At 38.0% G+C, this 27,217-nt stretch overlaps 1 protein-coding gene across 9 annotated transcripts in view; it reads right to left on the bottom strand.

Annotated features, from left to right (window-relative positions):
* NFKB1 (nuclear factor kappa B subunit 1) overlaps window positions 1-27,217 on the bottom strand; it is a 167,646-nt gene that overhangs the window by 36,389 nt on the left and 104,040 nt on the right. For 8 of the 9 annotated variants that reach the window (XM_007495877.3, XM_056803144.1, XM_007495876.3 and 5 more), the window contains exons 6-8: window positions 10,365-10,513; window positions 2,564-2,727; window positions 691-849 (exon numbers count right to left, since the gene is read on the bottom strand). In XM_007495877.3, the coding sequence (XP_007495939.1) occupies window positions 691-849; window positions 2,564-2,727; window positions 10,365-10,513 (472 nt within the window). Of the gene's footprint in view, window positions 1-690; window positions 850-1,388; window positions 1,495-2,563; window positions 2,728-10,364; window positions 10,514-27,217 lie in introns of those variants that run through there. The other variant, XM_056803147.1, reaches the window with a different exon arrangement.

The following is a 27,217-nucleotide window of genomic DNA, read 5'->3' on the forward strand; positions in this document are numbered from 1 at the left end:
AAACTAAATTAAGATTCTGTGTGGTTAAGGGCAAAGGTTTCAGTGTGGTAAATGGTACGATATAAAGCTTCCTTCTTTGCTCCCCAGCTGTGTTACATGGTGATCTTTAATAGAGAAGTCTGTGTCTGTTTTAGAACCTCCAGGTTCCCTTCAAATGTGTTATCAATAATGAGAAAAATCTACATGTGGTATCATTAGAAGGTGAGGACTTTTCCGCTTAGCCTAAGTGTCACAAAGTCCAGATGAAGCTACATGCCTTTTCTAGATTGGTTTGGCATATCTGTTAATCTGGGTGATGCCACAGCACGCACCCAGAACAAGTAAACAACCGGGTGAATGATGTGGTTCTGGGGAAAACTTGGCCAAAAATGACCTGTATGTGTTATATAGACTGAAATTCTTGCTTGAAGTTTACTCCTCAGGCAGTTAAGTGGTTCTTAGTGACAGCTGCTTAAACATTTCTTGGGTACTCATCTGAATACAAGGTCTCAAAGAAATATTGGTTAAAAGGGGAAGGGAGGGACCTTCAAAATACTTTTCTCATGCCATCCCATTAGGATCCTAGAGAAAAATCAATGCTTTCTTCTTCTGAGGGAACCAGGCTTCTCTTCACACCAAGAAGGGCTGGTATTTCAGGTAAGAAGGGTGACATGGGCACATAAAGAACTATACGAGGGGAGGTGTACTCACTACTGTCATAGATTGCATCTGAAACCACGGGCTCCAGTCTTCTGGTGAAGCTGCCTGTGCTGTCCGGAAGGAAGGCTGTGAACATCAGCCGGACCACGCTGAGATCCATCTCTTTTGTCTGCTGGACAGCTGCCTGGCGGATGATCTCCTTTTCCCTGTCTAGGAACAGAGGAGGTTGTTTATTCCACACACAAAGGAAACATGGGAAGGGGAAGGATGCCTTTTTTTTAATCCCTTACCCTCTGTCTCAGAATCAATGCTAAGCATCAGTTTGAAGGCAGAAGAATAGTAAAGATGAGGAAATGGGGATTAAATGTCTTGCCCAGGGTCACACAACTAGGAAGTGTCTGAGGTTCAGATTTGAACCCAGGATCTCTCATCTCTAGGCCAATGAGTCACCTAGCTGTCCTAGGAGGACACTTTCAATGTGATCTTCTCTTCAAGAAACCCAAGAGCATTCTCTTACAGATGTGGAAGCATTTTAAAAACTTTTTTTGTCACTCTCCCTAGAAATATTTAAGATATCTAAAAATGTTTTTTCAGACTTCTTCTAGTTTATTTAAAAAAAAAAAAAAGATCAGGAACAAAGGCCAGACTTAGGGAAATGGATTAAAGGTGGAAAACAAGCCTTGAAGGGGAAGTGCCTCCTGCCTAATTAAAAATCACTGCCTTCCCCATCCGAGGTGAGTTACACCCACCTTCTTCAGCCATTCAGAAAAGATTCAGATATTGGTCAGGGAGAGGAGGGGTACCCCGTGATTACTCCAGGAAAACACTTGAGGGGAGTGTCAAGGAAGGAACTGAATAATAACTATTGTTCTAGAATGTTAACTCAAAGCTATTTTAACATGTGATGTCATTTTGCTTTGATCAACATTCCTATAAATATTACCTCTAGTTAGCTGAGGAGACTGAGAAGATGGGGAACTGGGAGAGGAGGGTGATGCTACTTTGAACATTTCTCTCACGAGGCTAGAAAGGCATGGATTTAGGCAGACGAGTGGTAAGGGCTAGGAAATGGGGGTTAAGTGACTTGCCCTGGATGACACAGCTAGGAAGTGTCTGATGTCATATTTGAACCCAGGACTTCCCATCTCTAGGCCTGGCTCTCAATCCAGTGAGCCACCTAGCTGTCCCCTAGAATAATGTTAAACTAAACAAAATCATTTCTGGCAGATGTGCCTAAAGCATAGCACATAGGCTTATTTTCTTGAACACAAAGCAAATGATAAAAAAGTATTCATAAAAGTCAGAACTCAATGTGTTTCCTCTCAAACTTTTCTTCTTCTATGCAAATTTAAGTTTTCTGATATGGTCCTCTAATAAGAGCTGGTATCTTGACAGTACCTGAAAAGATATTTAAATACTTTATTTCATTTGGACCTCACAAATAAGGGATATAATAAATATTGGTGTTATCATCCCATTTTACAGATGAGGTAGCTGAAGCTCAGAGGGGTTAAATGGTTTTTTCCATAGCCATATAGCTAGTAAGTGATAGAAGCTGAACTTGAATGCATCTTCCTAATTAATTGCACATGAGCAAGACCATTTGATTTCAAGGCAGAAGACCTGAATTTGGATCCTGTTGCTATTACTTACTACATGCTTAGTCTTGGGTAAGGCATCTAGCCCCTTTTCTTCCACAGGGAGCTCATACATGAAAAAAGAGGGAGTTGGACTAGTTAATGGCTCAAATCACGTCAAATTCTGACAATTTGCAATAGTATGCAAAAAAATCAACAGAGAACTGTCCAAATAGCAACATACTAAGTCTTGAGTCTCCTCTTCCTGTGGCATCCACTATAGGAGTGAGCAGCCTGATAGATGTAACACCAATGGAATAAAGGGAGAACCAAAGATATTCATTCACCTGTGAGTTGTCTTTCTCCACCACCTTCTGGTTGCAAATAGTTGAGTTCTGGATGTACTAAGAGCCCAGGATTATACCCCCGTATACAGGCATCTGTCATCCGTGCTTCCAATGTTTCATATACTTTTTTCTTTGTCACATGAAGTATTCCCAGATTTGCAAACCTTTAAATAAACACAAGGAATCAACCAACCACTTGCTGCTGGAAGTTGGTACTATTCTAGAGTGAAACTGAAATTAATGAAGCAAGGGAATTTCAACTCTTTCAAAATTATTTATTTCTCCCTCTGTTGTGCATTTAGAAACTTCTTTCCAAAGTATAAAACTAAGCAACTGTTTTAGGAAGATTTGGCTAATGCTTTGAAGGAAAATGAATCCCACATTTCATTTAGCAATGAATGGAATATGTGGAATTAGATTCTAGGTTCTGGAGCTAGATTTTATTAGAACCCAGGCTATTGTTCTCAGCAGTACTAACGTGCTCTCGGGATTGAGGTAATACTTGTAGAATAGTGGTTTGGAAGCTTTTATTTCTTATTAAGAGACATGGATGAATGGAAGAATAACTCAAGTTTACACTGCATTTTAAGCCTTACGAAATGCCTAACTCAAAGGCAGTATTTTCATCTCCTCCTTATATGCAAGCAAACTGAAATCAAGTGTCTTTCTCAAAGTCACACAATCATTGAGGTGGTCACCTAAGAGCAACATAATTTGATGGCTTCTACCAGAGAAATATGAAACTATTAATTATTTACTTTTCTCAGTTAATTAAGGGAGGTTGAACATTGTTCAGATGGAAAGGCAGAAAAAGAGATGGTGAGACAGAAAGATAGAGAGATCTTGAGAAAGGCATAGAATGCAGAGATAGTGACAAAGACATATCCACAGACATATGGACAGAAAGAAAGCTACATAAAGAGAAAGCAAGAAAGCCAAGACATAGAAATTTTAAAGAAGCAACATGTGAGGTGATCTGGTGAACCTCTAGGCTATTGCTGCTAAAGACATATTAAACAACAAATGATTTTCCCAATTATGGGCCAAAATACTGGCGTCACTATTTGGAATGTCAGCAGCAACAGTAAACATTCATATAGGTACATATTGACTTGACTAAAGGGTCAGTATCTCTCTACTTTTTTTTTTTATAGGGGAAAAAAACCTAGTAATTTTTTAAACCAGAAAGTTCTTATTCTAGGGTGAATTTTCAGAAGGCTCATGAATTGTGCTCTATTTTATTTAAAATATTTTTCCATAGTTACATGATTCATGATCCCTCCTGCCCCCACTTTCTCCTCCCCCTTCCCAAAGTCAACAAGCAGTTCCACTGGGTTATACAAGTATCATTGTTCAAAACCTATTTCCATGTTATTAATATTTGCAGTAGAGTGATCTTTTAACATCAAACCCATAATCATATCCCTACTGCACTTCATGGTCAATCATTTATTTTTCTAATGCATTTCTATTCCCACAGTTCTTTCTCTGGATGTGGATAGCGTTCTTTCTCCTAAATTTCTCTGGATTGTCCTGGATCATTGTATTGCTGCTCGTAGAAAAATCTATTACATTTGATTGTGCCACAGTGTATCAGTCTCTGTGTACAATGTTCTCCTGGTTCTCTGCTCCTCTCACTCTGCATCAATTCCTGGAGGTCCTTCCAGTGCACATGGAATTCCTCCAGTTCATTATTCCTTTCAGCACAATAATATTCCATCACCATCAGATAATACGATTTGTTGAGCCATTCCCTAATCGATGGATACCCCCCATTTTCCAATTTTTTGCCACCACAAAGAGAGCAGCTATGAATATTTTTGTTCATGTTTTTTCCTTATTATCTCTTTGGGGTACAAACTCAGCAGTGGTATTCAAAGGGCAGGCATTCATTTAAAGCCCTTTGGACATAGTTCCAAATTACCCTCCAGAATGGTTGGACTAATTCACAACTCCACCAGCAGTGTATTAGTGCCACAATTTTGCCACATTCCTTCCAACATTTATCACTTTCCTTTGCTGTCATATTGGCCAATCTGCTCAGTGTGAGGTGGTACCTTAGAGTTGGTTTCATTTGCATTTCTCTAATCAGAAGGGATTCATGTGCTTATTGATAGTTGTGATTTCACCATATGAAAATTGCCTATTCATGTCCCTTGAACATTTGTTGATTGGAGAATAGCTTGATTTTTTGTAGATTGACATATATTTGGGAAATTAAACCTTTGTCAGAGTTTTGTTATAAAAATGTTCTCCTAGTTTGTTGCTTTCTTTGTAATTTTGGTTGCATTGGTTTTGTTTGTACAAAAGCGTTTTAATTTGATATAATCAAAGTCATTCATTTTACAATTTGCAATGTTCTCTATCTCTTGCGTGGTCTTAAATTCCTTCATTTCCTGCAGATCTGACAGGTATACTATTCTATGTTCACCTAATTTATTTATGATTTCACTCTTTATGTTTAAGTCATTTACTTATTTTGAATTTATCTTGGTATAGAGTGTAAGATGTTGATTTAAACCTAATTTTTCCCCTACTGTTTTCCAATTTTCCAAGCAGTTTTTGTCAAATAGTGAGTTCTTGTCCCAGAAGCTGGGGTCTTTGGGTTTATTGAACACTAGGTTATTGAGGTTATTTACCCCAAGTCTATTCCATTGATCCTCCCTTCTGTCTCTTAGCCAGGTATTGCAAGGCCCCCATCTTTCACTTTTTTTTTCATTATTTCCCTTGATATTTTTGATCTTTTGTTCTTCCAAACGAACTTTGTAATAATTTTTTCTAATTCTATAAAAAAGTTTTTTGGTAGTTTGATAGGTATGGCACATGAACAGAATTTAATTCCTTTGTAATACTAGGTATTTTATTTTATTCACTTAAAAACATTGTTCTGAGAAGTTGTTAGGTTTCATCAGACTTGCCAAAGAGGTCCATGGTACAAAAGGGGTCAAGAATCCCTGCCTTATGTCAAGTTTTCTTTAATAAAGGTCTCATTTCCAAACCAAAGAAATGACTCATATTTATAAGAATAAGAACCATTATGCAAGTGATATAAATGAGAAAAGTATATAAAGAAGCAGTTTCCAAAGGAAGAAAACCAAGTTTTTAGGAAGAAAATGATTTGAATCACCAATAATTAGAGAAATGCAAGTAACATTTTCCACAAAAATGGAAAATCACAAAATGTTGAAGGGGCTACCTGAAAACAGGCATACTGATGGACAGTTGGTAGAGCTATTAACTGGTACCACTGTGCTGGAAAGCAATATGGAACTATGCCCCCAAAGTGGCTCAACTGTGAATATCTTTTGCCTAGCAATATACTATTTGGTCTATACCCAGTAATACCACTGTTAGGCCAATTCATAGACCATTATGAGGTCTCTACCCAAAAGAGATTAAAGAAAAAAGAAAAGATCCTCTACATACAAAAAATATTTAAAGTAATTCCTTTCAGAGTAGCAAAGAACTGGAAGTCTAAGGGAGTATCCATAATTGGGGAATGATAAATTATGGCACATGAATGTAATGGAATATTATGCTATGTGGTAAGAAATGAGAAAGGAAATGGTTTGGGATTTTGAGACAGCTAGGAGGCACAGACTTGGGAGACGGGAAGATCTAAGTTGGAATCCTGTCCCAGATATTCACTAGCTGTATGACCTTGGGACAGTCATTGAGTTTTTCAATTTTCTCATCTTCAAAATGAGAGTAATAACTGATCCCATGTCAACAGAGTTTCTGTGAGGATCATTTGAGTTAACATGTGTAGAGTACTTTGCAAACATCAAAATGTTCAATACATACTAACTGCTACATTACTATTATCCCTTATTATTGATTGATACAAAGTGGAGTGAGCAGAACATGAAAAACAATTTATTCCGTTAACACTAACTGAAAAAACAAACAATTTTGAAAGATCTGAGAAGACTGGTCAACTCAATGATCAGTCACGATTCCAGTCTCAGTGACGACAGAGGGGGCCCAATGTACAGAAAGACATACACATTTCTGAAAATGAAAAAATGAATGCTTGAAAAAATAGATAATTGAAAAAAAGAATTGAAGAAGGGCTCATGATTTTTAAAAAGACCCCCTGCTCTAAGCAGACACAGTAAGGAAAAGAGTAGAAAGCAGGATACTTTGCTAGGAGGGAGGGCAGTCTGAAACATCTAAAGAAACTCAACTATAGCAATTGAAAAACCCAGAGAACTACACTTTTTGAGCCAACAGGCTAACAACCCTACAAAGCCTCAAACTATGCCTATTATAGCTGGGCAATTTCAAAAGGACAAAGAAAGCAACTTCTGTGTTTTTATTTCTCGTTTTCTTCAAACTAAAAACCCCAGGAAACAAACCAAAAAAAAAAAACAAACCAAAAAAAAAACACCAAGCTCCACCAAACTAATCTGACCACATTCACAAAGACCTAGCTAGTTGTTGAAAACTAATAAAACTATTCTTCCATTGTGCTTCTGAAAATGGAAACTGCTTCACATTTCATCAGTGACGCCGAGAGAAGGTATCACAGACATCGTATTGTTTCAGTTTTTAATTAGCTAAGGACTTATTTATTTATTTATTTGATGGCATTCTCTTCCATTTTGCTGCTGCCCTTCCGAATCCAGAAAGAAGACAGAGAGATCCCTGCAGCAGACTAAATAAATAGCATGATTCCATCACTTACAAATGAAATGGACCAACCAGCTGGGAGAATCTAAGTGTCATCTTCTCTATGTGTTTCATGGGGGGGAAAAATCACCTTCTTGCTGGTTAATTCAAAATTGTAAAATGCTGGCACAAACACACCTATGGCAAGTTACTCATTTTACTTTATGCTGTTTCAGGATAAACAAAGAATCACAGAACTCTGGGAGGTAAAAGACTTTAGAGAAAATCTCCTTCAGGGGATCTTAACCTGAATTCCCCCCCCCCCCAAGGGGCACAGGGATAGATTTTAGGGAGAGGTTATCTGTGAAATTATGTGGGAAAAAATTACACCTTTATTTTCACTAACCTCTAATGGAAATGTAGCATTTCCCTCAATTGTGAATTTTTAAAACATCTATTATTCTCAGAAAGGGTCCATAAGCTTCACCAGATTGTTAATGGGATCCAAGACACAAAAAAGATTGAGAACCCCTGATCTAGTCTAAGCATAATAGAAACATAACCAAATTGGGAACTAAATAGCAGAAGGGGTTCCCAATTGTGTGAGTTGTTCATTGTGATACTACTTGTTTTTCAGTCTGGATCTATGATTTCATTGGTGTTAGGAACTCCCAATGTTGATGCTCCTTCTATCAATCCCAATGAGCTGACAATTTACAATTTCTTGACACATAAAATCTATATCAGGTTGCTTACTGTCTCGGTGAAGAAGCGAGGTCAGGGGAGTGGAAAGGAGTGGGAAGGGAGGTAGAGAATTTGAAACTCAAAATTTTCTTAAAATGAATGTTAAAAACTTGTCTCTATGTATAGTGGGGAAAAAGAAAATATTATTTTAAAAAATTTATAGTTGCTCACTGAACCAAGAGGCTATGTCACCTAAGCTAGGATGCTGCAGAAGCAGGCAACTTGAGTCTAGGTCTTCCTGACTCCAAGTGACTCCCTCCAGTATGCCATCTTTCTATATATTATGGCCTCCCTCAAATGCTTCCAGGGAATTGAATATATGTTTAAGTAGAATTTAATATCTCATTAAATAGAAGTTAATACCTATATCAAACAATAATCTGATATGCGTACACAAAGCAGATGCTCATTTGAGGAATTATGAGAAGAAAGGGCATGTTGTCAACCTAATTTTACAATGAGCTAGAAATCAATTTTGAAAAGCTGATCTTAAGTCAAAAAAAGCTTAACAAGATTTCCCTGGACTGCAATAATCAACCTGAAGGTGGCATCTTCTTTAGCTTGTTCCCATGGGATTGGGAAAAAACAAAATATGGTCACTCTGGCTTAAACCTAGAATCCAAATCTGAACCCAAATAGAAGGGACTATTTTCATTTGCTTGTTTGTGGGGAGGGTTATTTTATTTAAGGTGGGAAAGTGTCCTCTTTCAGTGTCTAAGGATTCTCCATGTTTATAGAATGTGGCTTCTGCTGTTCTTGACATCTCCCAGTTGGTGAGCCCATGCTCCATGATGTTTCATAACTTCACCACAATGGCATCTTCTACATTTACATGAACACATGTTGTTCCTGCCTTTAGTTGGGTTCTCTTGCTGGCGTCCATGAATATGTTTCTTAAAAATATATTGATAATTGCATTTCAGTATAATTGGTTTCCTTTGTAATTTAAAATATTTTCCTTCATGCACTTAAAGCCACCATTCTGAGAATGGGCTTCACCAGATGGACAACAGGGTCCATGACACAGACAAGATTAAGAACACTTGCACTGGCGAATGCAAGCTCCTTGAGGACAGTGCCTGTTTCCTTTCTATCTCTGAATTCTTAGCACACAGCACAGTGCCTGGCACATAGTAGGTTCTCAGTAAGTCCTTATCCAAAGAAGAGATGCCCATTGCTTCTCTAGTGGTGAGGTGAGAGTGAATAACCACAGCCACAGGTTATTAACTTTCTAGTTCCTCTGTTCCTTTGACAACTTCCTAAAAAACCTCCATGTCATATCACAGAGGCAAATTTACTGGCACACCATAGCTATTCAATGTGCTGGAAATTTCAAAGGAACTTCTTTGATAGCTTCCTAAGAAAGAAAAAACTCTGAACCTAGAAATAATGACTATATGTTAAATGGGAGTATATTTCCAATAAATAAGAGACTGTTTTAATAAACCAGCAGACCCATAATTAAATGTTCAATTAGTCTTCAATTTCAACAACTCCTTGGCTTTTGAAACCTCTCAGAGGTCAATTAGGAACAGGAAGGGAGTTCCTGAACAGATCGAGGTGACTCACCTATGATGGGTGACAGGAAACAGGCTCAGTCTTTCAAGAGGATGTTGAAAAGACAAGTTCAGATAAAGCAAATTTGAAATTCTAATATCAAGTTAAGCTTCTTCCTTCAATGCAGGAGGATTTTTTACATCAAAAGAGTCTGATTTTAGTGACTTAAAAGGAAGTGGCTCTCTCTAGCTAGAGCACATGAAAGCAAACTCTCTCGACTAAATAGCCAACCTGAAACTTGATCTCAACTCAATGTCGGCAATGCCACTAGAAGTTTAATTACAGTGATTTAAAGCAATTTCTCTCTTTTGAATGAAGAGCATAGATTAACTGGGATTTCAGCATAAACTTGATTTAAATCAGGATTAGGAAATTTCAAAAGATCCTAATTTTTTTCATTGATTTTTTTCATCTTTGGGATTCAAGTTATTTCTAGTAAACTTCTAAAATTAAAAAAAAAGCCCAATTATTTCTTGAACTAATAAAGCACACTTATTTTAGTATGAGTCTAGTAAATGCCAAAAGAAAAACCTGATGCTTCTTGTTCTTTGGTACCTTCTGAACAGCAGGGAGTAGACACCAATCCTAATTATTTCTCCTTTCTGAGATTTCCCCAAATGTTTGTTCTGTTACTGAAAATTAATTTATTCGTGAAAAAAATCACTGAGTAAACTAGAAGCCCCAACCAATCAACAAACCCTTATTAGCTGCCTTGTATGTGCCAGGCAAATGATGGAGAGAGAGGCCTTTAAGGTGATGGCAAGAATACTTAGCTCTCTGGAAAAGTCTTTGAAAAGGGGACTTCTACCAAAAAGGCCTTTAGGAAGTTCTCTGGTCCTCCTTTCTAAAGGCTCCCCTTCCCCCTCACCCTATTGACCCCATCACTTACCCCACCACCATGTCCTTGGGTCCAGCAGTCACAGTGCAGATTCCATCCTCACAGTGTTTTCCCACCAGGCTGTGAGCATGTAGGTGGACATGCTTCCCATTGGTGACCAACTGGACAATAACTTTTGCTGGCCCCACATAATTGCAAATCTGAATGAGAAAACATTTTTCAAAAATTTAATATCAATGTATAAGTATACTTTGGCATGATGGAAACAAAATTATTAACAGCAAAGAGACAGAAGTAATTCTGGATGGGACCTTTTTAAAAAAACCAAACCAAACCAAATCAAACAAACAAACAACAACAACAACCAAAAAAAACCCCTCTTATCTTTTGTCTTAAAATGGATACTAAATATTGGTTTCAAACTGGGGTTAAGTGACTTGCCTAGAGTCATATAGCTAGGATGTGTCTGAGGCCAAATTTGAACCCCCTGAGCCACCTCAATGCCTCTGGGTGGAACCTTTTTTTTGGAGGGGGGGAAAGATATTTTTATTTTTGCCAATTACATGTAATAACAATTTTTCACATAAGTTATCTGAAGTTATATGACTCAAATTCCCCCTCTCTCCCTTCCCCTCCTGGAGCTGGTAAGCAATTTCATCTGGATTACACATGTATCATCATGGAAAACATTTCCATATTGTTCATTTTTATGAGAGGATAATCATATAAAACTAAAACCTCAGAATAAAAATCTAAATAAACTGAAGTGAAAACTTGAAGCTTTGATCTGCATTTCTGCTCCAATAGTTCTTTCTCTGGAGGTGGATAGCATTCTTTGCCATAACTCCCTCAGAATTGTTCTGGATCATAGTATTGCTGAGAGTGGCCAAGTCTTTCATATTTGATCATTCCACAATATTGCTGTTACAGTGTTCAGTAGTTTCCTGTTTCTGCTCATTTCACTCCATATTAGTTCCTGGAGGTCTTTCCAGCTCTTTCTGAAATCCTCCAGTTCATCATTCCTTACAGCACAATAGTATTTCATCACCATCAAATACCACAATTTCTTAGCCATTGCCCAATTGGTAGAATCCTCTCAAATTCCAAGTCTTTGCCACCACAAAAAGAGCAGCTATAAATATTTTTGTACTAGTGGGTCTTCCCACCCTTTTTTATCTCTTGGGGATACAGACAGAGTGGTGGTATTACTGGATCAGAGTCTTATAGCCTTTTGGGCATAGTTCCAAATTGCCCTCCAGAATGGTTGGATCAGTTCACAACTCCTCTAGCAATGCATTAGTGTAGGTAGGACCTTTTGGGTCAGGGGATTGAGAATGAGGTCGACAGAGGTTAAAATCTGACTTCAGATAGTTCCTAGCTGTGGGACACCCAAGCAAGTCACTTAACTCCTATTGCTTGGCCCTCACACTTCTCTGCCTTGAAACCAATACACAGTATTAGTTCTAAGACAGAAAGTAAGGGTTTAAAAATATACATTTTATAATATTAATATTATATAATAATAATCTATTTTATAATATACAAATACAGATATAAAACTAAAACAGACCTTGTTAGAATTATAATAGTTTGATATAGGGGAAAGTAAATTACAATGAAATATTAGTCCCTAAAAAAAGAGTAGCCAAAGTTATATATACATTACCTACATATGTGTATGTATATATTTCTTGATTTTTGGACCAGTTTTTAACAATCTAAATCTTAAGTTCCTATCCATTTTTGAATTTAATTATTCTGTTACATATCAGTGCTGTCTTTAAAAAAACTTTACTTGGTCTTTTGTTATATATATCATCTTCATTTCAGAATATATCCCTTTGAATCCCCTATTCAGAGAGCTCTTTCTTAACAAAAAAGTGGAAAGGCAAAAAAAAAATTCAGAAAAATTAAGCAATAAACCAACCATATATGATGATGATGATGATGATGATATATATATATATATATATATATATATAATACTATATACCTTTGTAGAAAGGGGAAAAGGGAGAGTTTTTCTTTGGGTCAAGCTTACCAACATTATCTTTCATAAAAGTCCTTGTTGGAATACAGCATTTTGATTCTGCTAGACAATAATCTAGCCATAACCCACCTGACTATGCCATCAACAAATTCCCTTGAACCAATATTTGCTTTTACTGTTGTCTCATCATGTAATATCCTGTTCTTTTCTATAGAAAAGTATTGCTCTACTTTGCTAATAAGAGTGAACTATATGAGCCTAGTCTGAGGGCACAGTGGGTCAACAACCAACAATGTTGATGAAATCCTGGTCAGTGATGGAGCACACTGAAAAAAGACCAAGTACTGGAAGCCTAAAAGAATCAGTTACTAGCAGAAACTTTCTGCAATGACTGAGTTTCATTCCACATGACAAAACCCTAATTTAGTTAATAATTTAACTTTTCCCTAACAACTTGTTTTGTTCAATGCCCTCACAAGCTGCAGAAGGGACCACAACAACAGAAAGCAAGATGAATGGATGCTTTCCTTGATCTCCCTCCCCAGCCCACCCCTTCCATCATGGCTTGAATGTGTGCAGCTCCTAGACCACAAATCATGTTACCACACTCTTTGAAAAAATGTTATAAAATCTAAACTATCAAAGCCCCAAATTCTACCCACATACTTTTATTTATTTTTAAATTAAATTAATTTTTATATCCCTTTCCTTTCATCTTAGAATCAATACTTTTTTAGTTCTAAGGCAGAAGAGTGGTAAGGGCTAGGCAATGGGGATAAAGTGACTTGCCCAGGGTCACACAGCTAGGAAGTGTCTGAGACCAGATCTGAACCAAGGACTTCCCATCTCTAGGACTGGCTCTCAATACACTTAACTACCTAGCTATCCCCACCCCTCCCCCTTTAATTTTTTTCCCCTAATCATCTTTATTAATGCACTATCACGTAATACACCTGCATGACCATTATATGGGGCCCCCATCTTATTTTCCCTACCTTCTTGAGGGCAGAGGTCTTATACTGGTCAACATTGTATTCAAATAATTATGTTTCAAAAAAAAAAACTGCAGTCATTCACCTACTAATTGCACAGAACTGTACTAGGTAGTGGGATAAAAAAGGAAAGAAAAAAATCTTCTTGTTAATAAGATTATAGATCTAGAACTGGAAGGAACCTCTGAGGCCATCCAGCCCAACTTTCTTAAGTTATAGATGAGGAAACTGAGGCTTAGGGAGATTAAGTGTCTTGCCTAAGGTCCCAAAAGTAATGAGCATCAGAAGCAGGTTGAAAACCAATCTTCTGATCCCAGAGTCCTGACCAAAGGAGTTTACACAGAATGGGGGCAAACACAAAGAGATAAATACAATAATGTGAGACAGCTAAAAACACTAACAATGTGGTTTTGGGGGGTGGGGTGGGGAGGGAGCTTGGGGGGGGGGGTAACAGAAAAGGCTTCACAGGGACACAAATTGAAACTTAAAGGAATCTGGAGAGGTAGAATTCCTGGCATACTATTAACTTTCAATAAATATTTGTTGAATTGAATTGATGAAATTTTCCTCATTCCAGAGCTTTTATTCTTCTGAGCAGGACAGTAACTTGAGTAGATAAAACTACTTTCTAATGAAGGACAAAATCTTTTTATACAAAGACTTCTATATCCCTGAATCTGGATGGACTTTAATTCTTCACAAATCCAAAAGAACATGTAATCTTTCCAATTCTCCATCTTTTCTTTTCACTATGCCTTAACATCTTCCCCAGAATTCAGAGATGTTGTCTTCAGTTGCCCTTCCATTCAGGAGATATGCGTTTTAAGGATTTGAACTCTGGTCTTCTCTCAAACTGTTTACTGAGCACATTTGTCTCTGTTTACTTAGGGGCTTGGAATGTCCACACTCATTACCAACTCAAGATGAGTCAGTCATGTCAAGACGGAAACTATGCCCTCGATTTTAACTTTGTTGAAATCATTCGGTGTCAACGGTATAGTGGGTGATGTAGCTCAAGTAGTCCTTAAGGGAAAAAAGCAACTCTATGAAAGTACTGCCCTCCATTATGTCTTGTTAGAATATCCAAGCAGGATGCTACGGGAAAAAAATTAAAATCATGCCTTGCCCATATTTCTATTGGCTAACTGTATTTACCTAATACTGAAAAACAGAGTTGGGCAAGGGAAATGGTCAGAGAGGTTTGTTAGCATAACTCATATTCTTGAAGTCAAAGGAATCATGAACCAGCAGAGAAATTGAAAACAGAAACCAAGGCAAGAATCGTATCCATCAAACTATCTGGGCTACTGAGCAGCTTCTGAAATTTTGTACGATGGACTTGGAAACTGACAACCACAGAGATTCTTTGGCATTTAAGCAGTAATCTCATGTGCTTCTTTCTTCCACTCAAACTGACAGTCTGTAGGCTTGGCAGTCAGGCAGCCCTAGTATGAAAACTGCTTATTCTGAAAACAGTCTGAAGCTAAGTGGTTTACCATGTTTTCCAGCAATTCATTCACGGAACCATCCAGCTTATCGGTAAATTATTATTATATTTAGCAGCCCAATAAAGGCTCAAGCAATATCCTTTCCCAGGGGAAAGAATGGTCAAAATTAGATGTCGTGGAATTTTAGAAGTGGAAGATTTTTTTTTTGTTCAACCTGTTCATTTTACAGATGAAGAAATAGAGAAGCATCATTATTTACCCAAAGCTGCAGAACCAAGGCTAGAATCCAAATGTCCCAATTCCCTGTCTAATCTTCCTTTACATTTCCATTAAAATGGGTGAGGAGGAATAAATAAGATTGAAACGTATACAAACAAAATTTCATGTCATTTAAAACTCTGAATCATTTTATTTATTTCTTTATTTGCTTATTTTTTTTAATTTATTTATTTTTAGGGACAGCTAGGTGGCTCAGTAGATAGAGAGAGCCTGGAAATGGGAAGTCCTAGGTTCAAATCTGACATCAGATATTTCCTGGATGGGTAACCCTGTAATGTATCTCAATTGCCTAGCCCTTATTGCTCATATTTAAAACTGATTCCAAGACAGAAGGTAAGGGTTTTCTTAAAAAGGTATTTTTTATTTGGGGGAAGACAGAAATATAGTTAGATGATTTGCGGATTATCCTTTTCTTAAAACTTCTCAGTAACTTTGCAATGACTTTCCTACTCATTCCCAAAGTAAGTTTCAATCTGTACCTGTAATCTACCACATCTTGGTGGAGAGGAGGGACTGAAGCTTTGTCCTCAGAAATCATGATCGGTCTCAGCACTGATCAGATTCTGTCTCCCCCCTCTCTCTGTCTCTCTGTGTGTCTCTCCCTTCTCCCTGTCCCTGTCCCTCTCTGCCCCTATCTCCCTCTCTCCTTCCCTCCATCTCTCTCTCTCTCTCTCTCTCTCTCTCTCTCTCTCTCTCTCTCTCTCTCTCTCTCTCTCTCTCTCTCTCTCTCTCTCTCTCTCTCTCTCTCTCTCTCTCTCTCTCTCTCTCTGTCTCTGTTTGCCTCTCAAGTTTCATTTGTGTTTTTAACTTTAGAGTCACATCATTTTCATTTCTCCTTGACACCACCCACAAAACAAATACATAGAGCTTTTCTTTTATGAAAAAAAATGTTGTTGTTTGTTGTATCTGGCTCTTCATGAGCCCATTTAGGGTTTTCTTGGCAAAGATACTGGAGTTGCTTGTCACTGCCTTCTCTGGCTCATTTTACAGATGGGGAAATGGAAGCAAACAGGGTAAGTGATTTGCCCAAGGTCACACAGCTACTAAGTGTCTGAAACAGGATTTGAACTCAGGAAGATGCACCTTCCTGACTCCAGGTCCAGCACCTGACTACCTTGAAAAAAATTATAACTAAGCAAAACAAACTACCAGCTCCTGAAAATCTGTGCCTCCCTCCAGGTCCCTGGTTTGCTAGTTCTCTAACAACAGTGAGGAGGTATACTTGACCAGAAATCTTCTGAACTCATGCCTGGTCACTGCATTTGACAGAATGCTGAAGTTTTAAAAGGTTCCTTTTCTTTATACTCTTGTGGTCATTTGTTGAGTCCTTTTAGTTTTGGGGTCTGACTTTTTATGCTCCCATTTGGGATTTTCTTGGCAAATATATTAGTTTGGCTTTCCCTTCTCTGGCTTATTTTACAGATGAAGAACTGAGGTAAACAGGGTTATGTGACTTGTCCAGGGTCACACAGCTAGTAAGTGTTGGAAGTCACAATGGAACTCGAGTCCTCTAAATGCTGGGCCCATTGCTTTAACTACTGCACCACTTAATTGCCAATAATAGTATCTACCTCAGAGCATTGTGAGGCTCAAATGAGATATTTTAAAGTGTTTTGCAAACTTTAAAGTGTGATGTAAGTTCTAGCTGTTGTTGTTTTTAAATGGTGATGATGACAATGACCCTTGGGTAAGTCACTTTACCTCTGCTTGTCTCACTTTTCTCATCTGAAACATGGGTATCTATCTCCCAGAGTGGTTATAGGGACAAAATGAGATAATAAATATAAGCACTTTGAAAACCTTAAGGCACTATATAAATGTTAGTTAGTTTCATAATTCAGTAGCTGGTTTTTCAAATGTACAAAAAAGAAATCTTTCCTCCTGGCTTTAACATTGATTATTCTATCTATTTGGTTGATGTTTGGCTAATTTTGCTGAATTTCCTTTTACTCTTCTTTATCTTTTTTAACCCATACTTTCTTCCTTAGATTTAATATTAAGTATTGGCAATGATACACATAAAACCCAGTGGAATTGCTCATTGGCCACAGGAGGGGGGTGGGAAGAGGGGAGGGAAAGAACATGAATCATGCAACCATGGGAAAATATTCTAAATCAATTAGTTAAATAAACTTAAAAAAAATATTAAGTATTGGTTCCAAGGCAAAAAAGCAGAAAGGGCTAGGCAACTGGGATTAAGTGACTTGTCCAGGGTCATACAGCTAGGAAGTGTCTGAGGCCACATTTAGACCCAGGTCTGGCTCCCTATCCATTGAGCCATCTAGCTTCCCTTCTTCTTTACCTTTTTAAATTCTTTGTTAGAGGAAATGGTTCTCTGGGAAGAAAAAAATATATATATATATATCTGGAAATGAATTCAATTAAAAAAAGATAGCAAAAATTACAAAAGCAATTCAAATTGGGGAATAAACAAATAATTAAATCTCTTAGCAAACTTTATCACCCTGACGCCACTTTGCTTCAAAACTCAGGTAGGCTGGTCCACAAAACAACAGCCACGCTGGGTGCATACTTGAAACTTCTCCAGCTTGGGAGGACCTGCTAGAGCTTGTGTGCTGCCCTGGCCCAGCCTTCCATAACCCTGGATCACCTTGAAAACATGGTGGAAGCCTCAGAACAAGTCTTCCTTGGAGAATGCGGTAAACACTGTTAATAATCCTAAAACATAACTTTAAGCAGAGTGGTTCTACAAGTGATATGGGAGCTGACAGACTTCACCCTTGGGAAACCCATTGGGCTTCCCATTTAAATAGGTGACAGAAATTGATTGCTGGACTCTGTCTTCCTCTACCACTTCAAGATCTAAGAGGGTCAAGAATCAGGAACTTGAAGGTCTCTCTGAGGTAAAGAACCTGAAAAATCTGCCTGTGACTAATGCCGTATTTCTTGATCTCTGAAAGAGTAGTAAGGTAAACCACACTGGCTCTCTCAGAGGGTAGTGGGCTTTAAATGGACTTTCCCAAACACTGAAAGCAGAAGCTGAAACGCAATGATGTGCTTGGGGAGTCATTTACTCCTAAAATGCCACCTTTGTAATTTCATATGTCAGTATAAAAGTAACAATACTGGTAAGTTTTAAATCCTTACCAATACTATGTATTGGTTCTAAGGCAGTAAGGGCTAGGCAAATGGAGGTAAAGTGACTTGCTCAGGGTCACACAGCTAGGAAGTATCTGAGGTCACATTTGAACGTAGGACCTCCCATCTCTAGACCTGGCTCTCAATCCACTGAACCATCCAGCTGCCCCCAGTCTATATATGTTTTTGGTTTTTTTAAACCCTTACCTTCTGTCTTGGAATCAATCCTGGGTATTGGTTCCAAGGCAGAAGAGTGGTAAGGGCTAGGCAATGGGGGTCAAGGGACTTGCCCAGGAGCTATGTACTTTTAACAGTAAAAGATCTAGGGGAAGTCTCTGGCACACTTAGCAAAGGAGCCTCAGTATAGGATTTATTCATATATTCAAGCATGTTCAATTTTTCATGGCCCCATTAGGGGTTTTCTTGACAAAGACCCTAGAGTGGTTTGCCATTTCCTTCTCTAGCTCATTTTACAGATGAGGAAACTGAGTCAAAGTGGGTTCAGTTACTTGCTCATAGTCACACAGCCAGTAAGTGTCTGAGGCCAGATTTGAACTTGGGGAGATAAGTCTTCTTGACTCCACACCCACTACTCTGTTCATTGAGCCACTTAGCTGCTCCATGTAGTTGACCTACACATTTGTATCAGTGGAGGGAACACTCCTAAAAGTGGAACCAAGTATAAAAATTTCATAAATCCATCTATGATCAGAGGATCATAGATTTTTGAATTGGAAAGAGCGTCAGAGATCATTCAGTCACCTTAAGGGAATCAAGTGCCAGCCTAGAGTCAGGAACACCAGAATTGAAATCTGGCCTCAGATTCTTTTATTAGCTATGTGACTTTGGACAAGACTTAACCTGTGTCTGTCTCATTTTCCTAAACTGTAAAATGCGGTAATGATAATATCCATTTCTCAGAGTTGTGGTCAGGATCAAATGAGACATTTGTAAAGTATTTCTCACAGTGCCTTGTACTTAGCAGGCACTCAATAAATGCTTTTTCCCTTCCTTCCTTAGTCCAACCCATTTTATAGAGGAGGAAACTGAGACCCAGAGAAAAGAAATGATTTGAGTTATTATTAGCTCTCTTCTGTGAGACTGTTGAATCATTAACCCGACCACCTGACCACCAGACAGATAGTGTCTGCAACTGGTAACCATCACCCCACCTAGCACTTTATTTTGCTAGTCTCTCATGTACTCACAATAAGTACATTATGGTATAGCTACTGTAAAAATATATTACGTTCTTATATTATAACATGACATATTATAATTGTGACACATTAAATTATATGGCTGATCACCTTCTAAGTACATCACACTATGGCTATCTTTTTTGAACCATATCCTACTGGACTATAATCTATTTGATGGCAGGGACTATATCTTCTTTTTGCTTTATTATCTCCTCCCAGTATTTAGCTCACTGCTTTTCACATAGTAGGTGCTTAATAAATGGAGTGAAGTAATGAAAATAAATAATCTAAGAGGTTACTTGTTCAAACACTTACTGGTGACCACAGAGCTGATTTTTTAAAAATTAGAAGTTGAAAGGATTGGCTAATTACTATTTTTAAAAAATCTCAACCTGTGGTTTCATTGGTACCCAGACCTCCCAGGATAGAGATTTCTTCAATGACACAGATCAATAGTTCTTCAGAGCGTTATAGAATCCCCTGGGCGTACTGAGAGGTGAAATGACTGTCCCAGGGTCGTGCAGTTGCATGTATCTGAGGTAGGACTGAACCTAGGTGTTCCTGACTTCAAGGCTAGTTCTCCATTCACTGTGGCATACTGACTCTTGAGAACTTCTTAAATCTACAAATTATTTTATTAGTTTATCTATATGGCAGGCTATAATCTGTACCTTCAGGTCCCTGTACAATTCTTGTCCATGTCTTGTGAATATATATTATATAGTATAATTATAATACATAGCATCATATAGCATTATATATTATATGCAATGGGGAGACTCTGGAACCTTTCTCAATAAATATAGCTTTGTCCATTATTATTTGATACAATTACAGCAATACTGACAATAATAATGAGACAAGAGAAAGAAATTCAAAGCATAAAGATGGGTAGGGAGAAAAGTATCCTTCTTACTGATATGATGGTAAACCTTAAGGAATCAGCAAAGATACTAACTGAGACAATTCATAACTTCAGTAAAGTTACAGGCTACAAAATAAATCCTCAAAATCAACAGCTTTTTCATATAATAACACTTACTCCCCCCCCCACCAAAGAAACAATAATAGAAAGGGAAATTCCATTTCAAATAACTACAGAATGAATAAAATATGTACATAATGTATATACATATCCACACGTGCAGGTGCTCATACACACTCTGATTGACCAGCTCAGTGGGCTCTTCATCCAAATGAATGCCACAATCTTGATCTACTGGCATTCTTGGTGCACTTGGTTTGTTTCCTGTTGGCTACTAAATGACATTCTTTTGAGTGGCTGAGTCTCATTTAGAAGGCTCTACAATGCTTCTGGGCTTCAATATTCTGCCATCTATAAAGGAAACCATCTTGGTGACTCAACCACACAACTCTAAAGAAATCATCTATTTAGAGCCCAATATTAACTATTCTTTATGGCAGTGACAAAGTTATCCTTGTTTCTGCAATTTTCTTTCTTTTCTCTTAAAAAAACAAACAAACCCTTATCTTCTTTCTTAGTATTAGTTCTAAGACAGAACAGTAACAGTGGTAAGGGCTAGACAATTAGGGTTAAGTGACTTGCTCATGGTCACAACTAGGAAGCATCTGAGATCAAATTTGAACCCAGGTCCTCCTGAGTCCAGTCCTGGTGCTCTGTCTGCCATACAACCTAGTTGTTACTGCATTTTAAAAGAAATCTTGTATGGAAGATGTTTTTCAGAAGAGAACCTTTAATGATGCATTTGCTCTATCTCAGACAACACGTTGGTCAGATAATCTCCTTAAGGTTAAAACAAAAGCTTCTAATTGAGATATGACTCGTATTGAGCTAGTTAGGTTCAAAACGAAGGGGGTGCTGATGAGATTTCATATTTTTCTGAGATAATGAATCTTTATTTTGTTTCAATAAAACTGGCCAGTTCATAAGAATGCTATCATACAATATGCAGCATGTAATAGCTAGAATAATCCTTTTGGGTATATGTTTTTAATCTTAAAGATAGAAACTGGACCTGTCACTTTACTGGTGTAGGGATCTCACCTCTCACCAATGCAGGTGAGTCTTCTGCACCTTTTATTCTCAATGTTTTCTGAAGACCTCAACAAGGTTGTCCAAGATTTGTCCAAAGAGCCAATACATGTCACTGGTTGACAGGACTAGAATTCCTGGCTCAAACATCTACTTTGTCCACTATATTGTGCTTTGTATGCAAATCTGAGGTGTGTGAGCCTTAAGGGAAGTCCTTAGTTCTCAGGTAGACTTCCCATCATTGAGTCCCACCTAGAATTATGTAGTTTTTATCTCTTGCCACCTTTCTACTCTAGCCATGTTGCTTCCTGCAATATCCTCAAACATGCCATTGCTTGTCCTCACCCTCAGACATTTCCACATTCAATCCTCAACCTACTGAAGTCCATCTTTCCTGAGCTCATATGAAGATTCACTCCATGAAAGGTCTCTTGAAACAAAATCAAACAGGTAAAACTAATGGGGTCCAGCTGAAAATATATCTGTAGTGTCTTCCAACTTCATAATTAAAAAAAAATTCCCCTCTTATCTCTCCTTTCCTCTTACCACAAACCCATTGGAAGAAAGGAAAAGAAAAACAAATTCTTTGTAACAAATATGAAAATTCTCTCCTTGGCCATGTTCAAAAAATTATACACACATATCTCTCTCTTACACATATATACACATATCATGTATATGTCTTTCTGGACCCTGAATCTATTGACTATTCAAGAGGTGAACAGAATGATCAATAGTTTTCTGGAATCAAGGGTGATTCTTGTGGCAATCCGAATTCTTATAGATTATAGATTTTTATAGATTATAGATTTTATAGATTATAGATTTATAGATTATAAAGATTTATATAGATTATAAAGATTTATGTAGATTTATAGATTATAGATTTATAGATTTTATAGATTATAGATTTAATGTTTTTGTTGTTGTTTAAAACAAACCTTATTTTCTGTCTTAGTATCAATTCCAAAACCATGGCAAGGAGTAGGCAAACAAGGTAAGTGACCTGCCAAGAGTCACCCAACTAGGAAGTGTGTGAAGACCCATTTGAACCCAGGTTCTCCCAACTCCAAGTCTGGTGCTTTATCCAAAGTACTCCCTAGCTGCCCCAACCGTGTCTTTTTTTAGGGTATAATTTTTTTTCTCCTGATTTTGCTCAGGTTAATTCTTCATTAATTTATAAAAGTCCTCAAATATGTTTGTTTGTTTTTTATCATATTAGTATTGTGGTATAAATTATTCTTCTGGTTCTGCTCCCTTCACTTTGCATCACTTCATATAAATCTCTCCATGTCTCTTTGAAATGATCTATTTCCTGATGTGCAGCGAGATTTCTGAAAAACCTGGAAAGACTTAAATGAACTGATGCAGAGTGAAGTGAGCAAAGCCAGGAGAACATTGTACATGGTGACAGCAATAACATACAATGAACACCTATAAATGACTTGATTATTCTTGGAAATACGATGCTTCAAGACAATCTCAAAGGGCTCATGATGGAAAATGCTACACATTTCCAGAGAAATAACTGATGGCATCAGAATGCAGATCAAAGGATATCCATTTTCACTTTCTTTCCTTCATAGCTTTCCCCCCACAATGTGTCTTCTTCCATAACATGACAAATAGGGAAGTATGTTTCATATGATAGCACCTATAGCATAACTACCAAATTGCTTAGCATCTTGAGGGTGTGGTGAGGAGGAGGGAGCATTCATTGTCTGTCATATAACTGTTTTAGGAGGTCTTTAAAAACTATGTATAGTACCAAAGTTTTAAAAACATTACAAAAGGATATTGAAACTAATTTTTGTAAATAACAATAATTTTGACTTTTTGTAATAGCGTTTACTTCTCTAGTGAATAAACTGTCTTATTCTAATTTGCTTCATGGTTGTATGCCTTTTCTCTTTGTTTTCACATTTCTTGGAACAGTGCTGAACACATAGTAGGTGCTCAGCAAGAGTCCATTTCTCTGTTATTAGGAAGAATGATTTCAGTTTATGACACATTTATAACTCATCGAGCTAACCATTAGTACATATATGTCAACTAGGATCTATAGTTGTACAGTATGCCAAGCCCAGAATTCAAAAGAAAGAGTAGATTGGGTTGGATTTCATTTGGGAAACATATTATATAACCTTTTTAATGGTTTTGCACTACTCCCTGCTACTAAAACAGTTAAAAAATATTTATTTATTACATTAAAATACCCAGTTAACTTTCTTCCCCTTCATGAAGCTCTGCCTTACTTATTTCTATTGATCAGTTCTTTCTCTGGAGGTGTACATATACAAGTCATCCTTCAAACTATTTCTGTTGCTGTATATAATGCTCTCTTGGTTCTGCTCTTCTCTCTCAGTGAACTTACATGGCTATGAGTATATTTAAAAAAACAAACAAACAAACCCTTACTTTCTGTCTTAGAATCAACACTAAGTATTTATTCCAAGGCAGAAGAGCAGGAAGAGCTAGGCAACTGGGGTTAAATGACTTGTCTAGGGTCACCCAGCTAGGAAATATGAGGCCAAATTTGAACCCAGGACCTCTCATCTTCAAGACTGGCTCTCTACCCACTGTGCCACCTGGCTGCCCCTCCTTTTGTTCAGTATTTATTGAGCATACCAGAATGGAAGCCTGAATACTATCCCACTCTCAAAGAGCTTTTATTCATGCCCCATCTTTTGTACACACAAATGGTACCATTGACCTGTTGCAGACAAGGTTCCACCAGTCACCATCACTGATGTGTGCATGCCCTATCACTTGTACCTGTCTTTACTAAAAGTGTATGTTTTTCAAGATGTCTGGTTGGGGTGTGTGCATGCCCCTAAGTTCATCTGACCAAAGGATACAGGCAACTATTAGGATCTTACCACACATGGTCAATATGAGAACACATGAGGCAAATAATGCACATGCAAGTGAAATGGGTTCTGCATTTTGTTTTCATTTTTGAAACTTTTTAAATGATAAGCAACATATATTTAAGTGCATCTGTCTAATTGCCAACTCTCACTAACAGAGCCTTAGGGACGGTCATTTAGCAAGGGGGCTAAGAGGAGGCATGGACAGCTCTGTGACTGGACGCCATCTAACCTCTTTGTGTCCAATTACAGATGGGCAGAGGGCGGTTGTTTCCTCACTGAGATTCCCCTACAGGAATTCAACCCCCACTTCAGACCCCAAAGCCCAAACCAAAACACCAACCAAAGATGCCTTCTTCCATGAAGCCATGACTGTAAGACATCTGGGAATTCTATAAAGATCAGTTCTCTTGTGAAATCCGGTCATTGGGAGCTTTTTAGAATGAGATACAGTTTCTCACTTGGGTTTGGGAGTTGGCCAAAGCAATGGGAGGGGTAGAAAAGAAATGTCATAAAAAAGATCATGATAAGGCAGACATGACACCAGGAGGGTGAGAAGCTGCAATCAATCATGGTGGTTCAATCTCCACTTGGAGGAGCGAATCCTAGCTAACTCCACCCCAGGCTCTTTGTAATCAGGTCAGTGATCTCCAACTCACAACTGAGACTTATTGTTTCTGCTAGAAGAACTTCTCTGACACTTACATTTAATGGAGAGAAGTGAAAAAAGGAGGCAGGCTTGGCTTTCTAGATGCTAAGACTGGTGCCCATCATAGTGCTGGGAATACAGTAGGCGCTTAATATAAGTATGGTTGAATGGAATCAGGACTAGGAAGAAAGTTTTCCTTACTTCTGTCTGAACCAAGGTTTGGGAAATGTAAAAACTATAGCAATTACAGCAATCTACATGTAGATGCCGGCAATAATCATATATTATATATAAAATAATAATATAAACATATATATATATATATATACATACACCCAGAGAGAGAGAGATGGAGATAGAAGTAGGAGGGAGGGATAGAGGGAGAGAGAGAAACAGAGAGAGATTGAGAGAGAGACAAAAAGAGAGAGACAGAGAGAGGGAGGGAGACAGACAGATGGACAGACAGAAGGAGAGACAGACAGAGGCACGGGAAGAAGGGAGGTAGGGAGGGAGAGTGAGATAGCACACATGCTTATGTGCATTTGTATAAGTGGTACATTGGAGTCAGGTCTGGAGTGGGGAATTATCTTCCTGAATTCAGATCCAGGCTTAGACACTCACATATGTGTGACCCTGAGCAAGTCACTTAACCCTGTTTGCCTCAGCTCCTCATCTGTAAAATGAGCTGGAGAAAGAAATGGCAAAACACTCCATTATCTTTGCCAAGAAAACCCCCCAGGAGGGTCACAAAGAGTTACACTTGACTAAAAAATGATTAAACAAATATATTTGTATGTACATATGAACTGGGTACACATACACACATATATAAATATATATGCATGTATATAAAGTGCTTACTAAATGTGTGCTAAATGCTTTAAAATTATTATTTCCTTTTGATCCTTACATCAATCAACCTACCTTTGAGGTTGGTGCTTTTATTATCCTAACTTTACCGATGAGGAAATGGAGGCAAATAGAGATGAAGTGACTTGCCCAGGGTCACACAGTTAGGAAGTATCTATAGTAGGATTCGAATTTGGGTCTTTCAGACTCCAGGCCCAGTGCCCTATCCACCTGACTGCCCCATAGGCATAGATATACGTGCTTCAACATGCTCATGACCAAAATAAATAAAAATTGCAAATTCAAATGGCTCATAATTCTCAAATCTGGGGAAAACTCTCTATAATATCATCTCCCTCTGGGAAACACTCCTCTCTTACAGAGAGATTCCATCTAGGCTCCACCTCCTACTGGAACGCTTCCCAGACCCTCCCAGTTATTAATGTTCTCGTTCTCTTTTTAAAGGGATCCTTAAGGAAACTTTTCTTTATTTATTCAGACACCTGATATGCCCTGAGTAGAACGCTTATGTTTCCCAAGTGGAGGTAGAGACTGCTTTGGTTTTCTCTAATTTCTAGTGTCTAGCAATCAGCTGACCAACAAAGGTTTGCAAGTCCCACAGTGCTCTAGGCACCTGGTATATAAGGCCCAAAGTGGTGCTGTCCCTGCCCCCAGGGGCTTACCAGCACAGGGGTCTGGAATAGGGTTGGTGACTGTTTATTATAGAATAACGTCAAATGGGCTGCCTTGCCTGTTGGGCTGATTTTACCCTTCCCCAAATTATCTTGTTGAAGTGGACTCAGACGCCTGACAATTTGGAATTTTCTTTTTTTTGCAGGTGAAAATAATCTATGTCGCATGCTTGGGAGGTAGACCTTAAAACAAAACCACTCTGTAAATAAGAAAACAGCAAACCTATCTTATTTTCATAGTGTAAGACAGCTGGGTATTTTAAGAGCAGGGATTGGATGGCTCTGGGACCCTAGGCAAGTGCCCAATTCTGAGCCTCTTACCTAGTGCCCGCCCCATAATAAGTTATCTGTGTACAATATGTAAAAAGAAATTGTTATTATATATCACTTAGAGTACATACTAATATATTACATCAGTTATTATATATATTCATTATTTTATTATCATCTACATGTATGTATCTATATAATTGCTAGTCTTTGTATTTTCCAGTCTTGGTTTAGATATAAGTCAAGAAGATGTGCTGGGTAACTTCTCAGGGCTGGTTCCAATTCAATTCCATTTAACACATCCCACTCCAATCCGATGTTTGTGTGTGTGTGTATGTATGTGACACACACACACACACACACACAAAGACACATATATGTATATTGAGAGAGAGAGAGAGAGGGAGAGAGAGAGAGAGAGAGAGAGAGAGAGAGAGAGAGAGAGAGAGAGAGAGAGAGAGAGAAAGAGAAAGAGAGAGAGAGACAGAGAGAGAGAGAGAGAGAGAGAGAGAGAGAGAGAGAGAGAGAGAGAGAGAGAGAGAGAGAGAGA

Source organism: Monodelphis domestica, chromosome 6 (assembly GCF_027887165.1).
Source record: "Monodelphis domestica isolate mMonDom1 chromosome 6, mMonDom1.pri, whole genome shotgun sequence".
NCBI lineage: Eukaryota > Metazoa > Chordata > Mammalia > Didelphimorphia > Didelphidae > Monodelphis > Monodelphis domestica.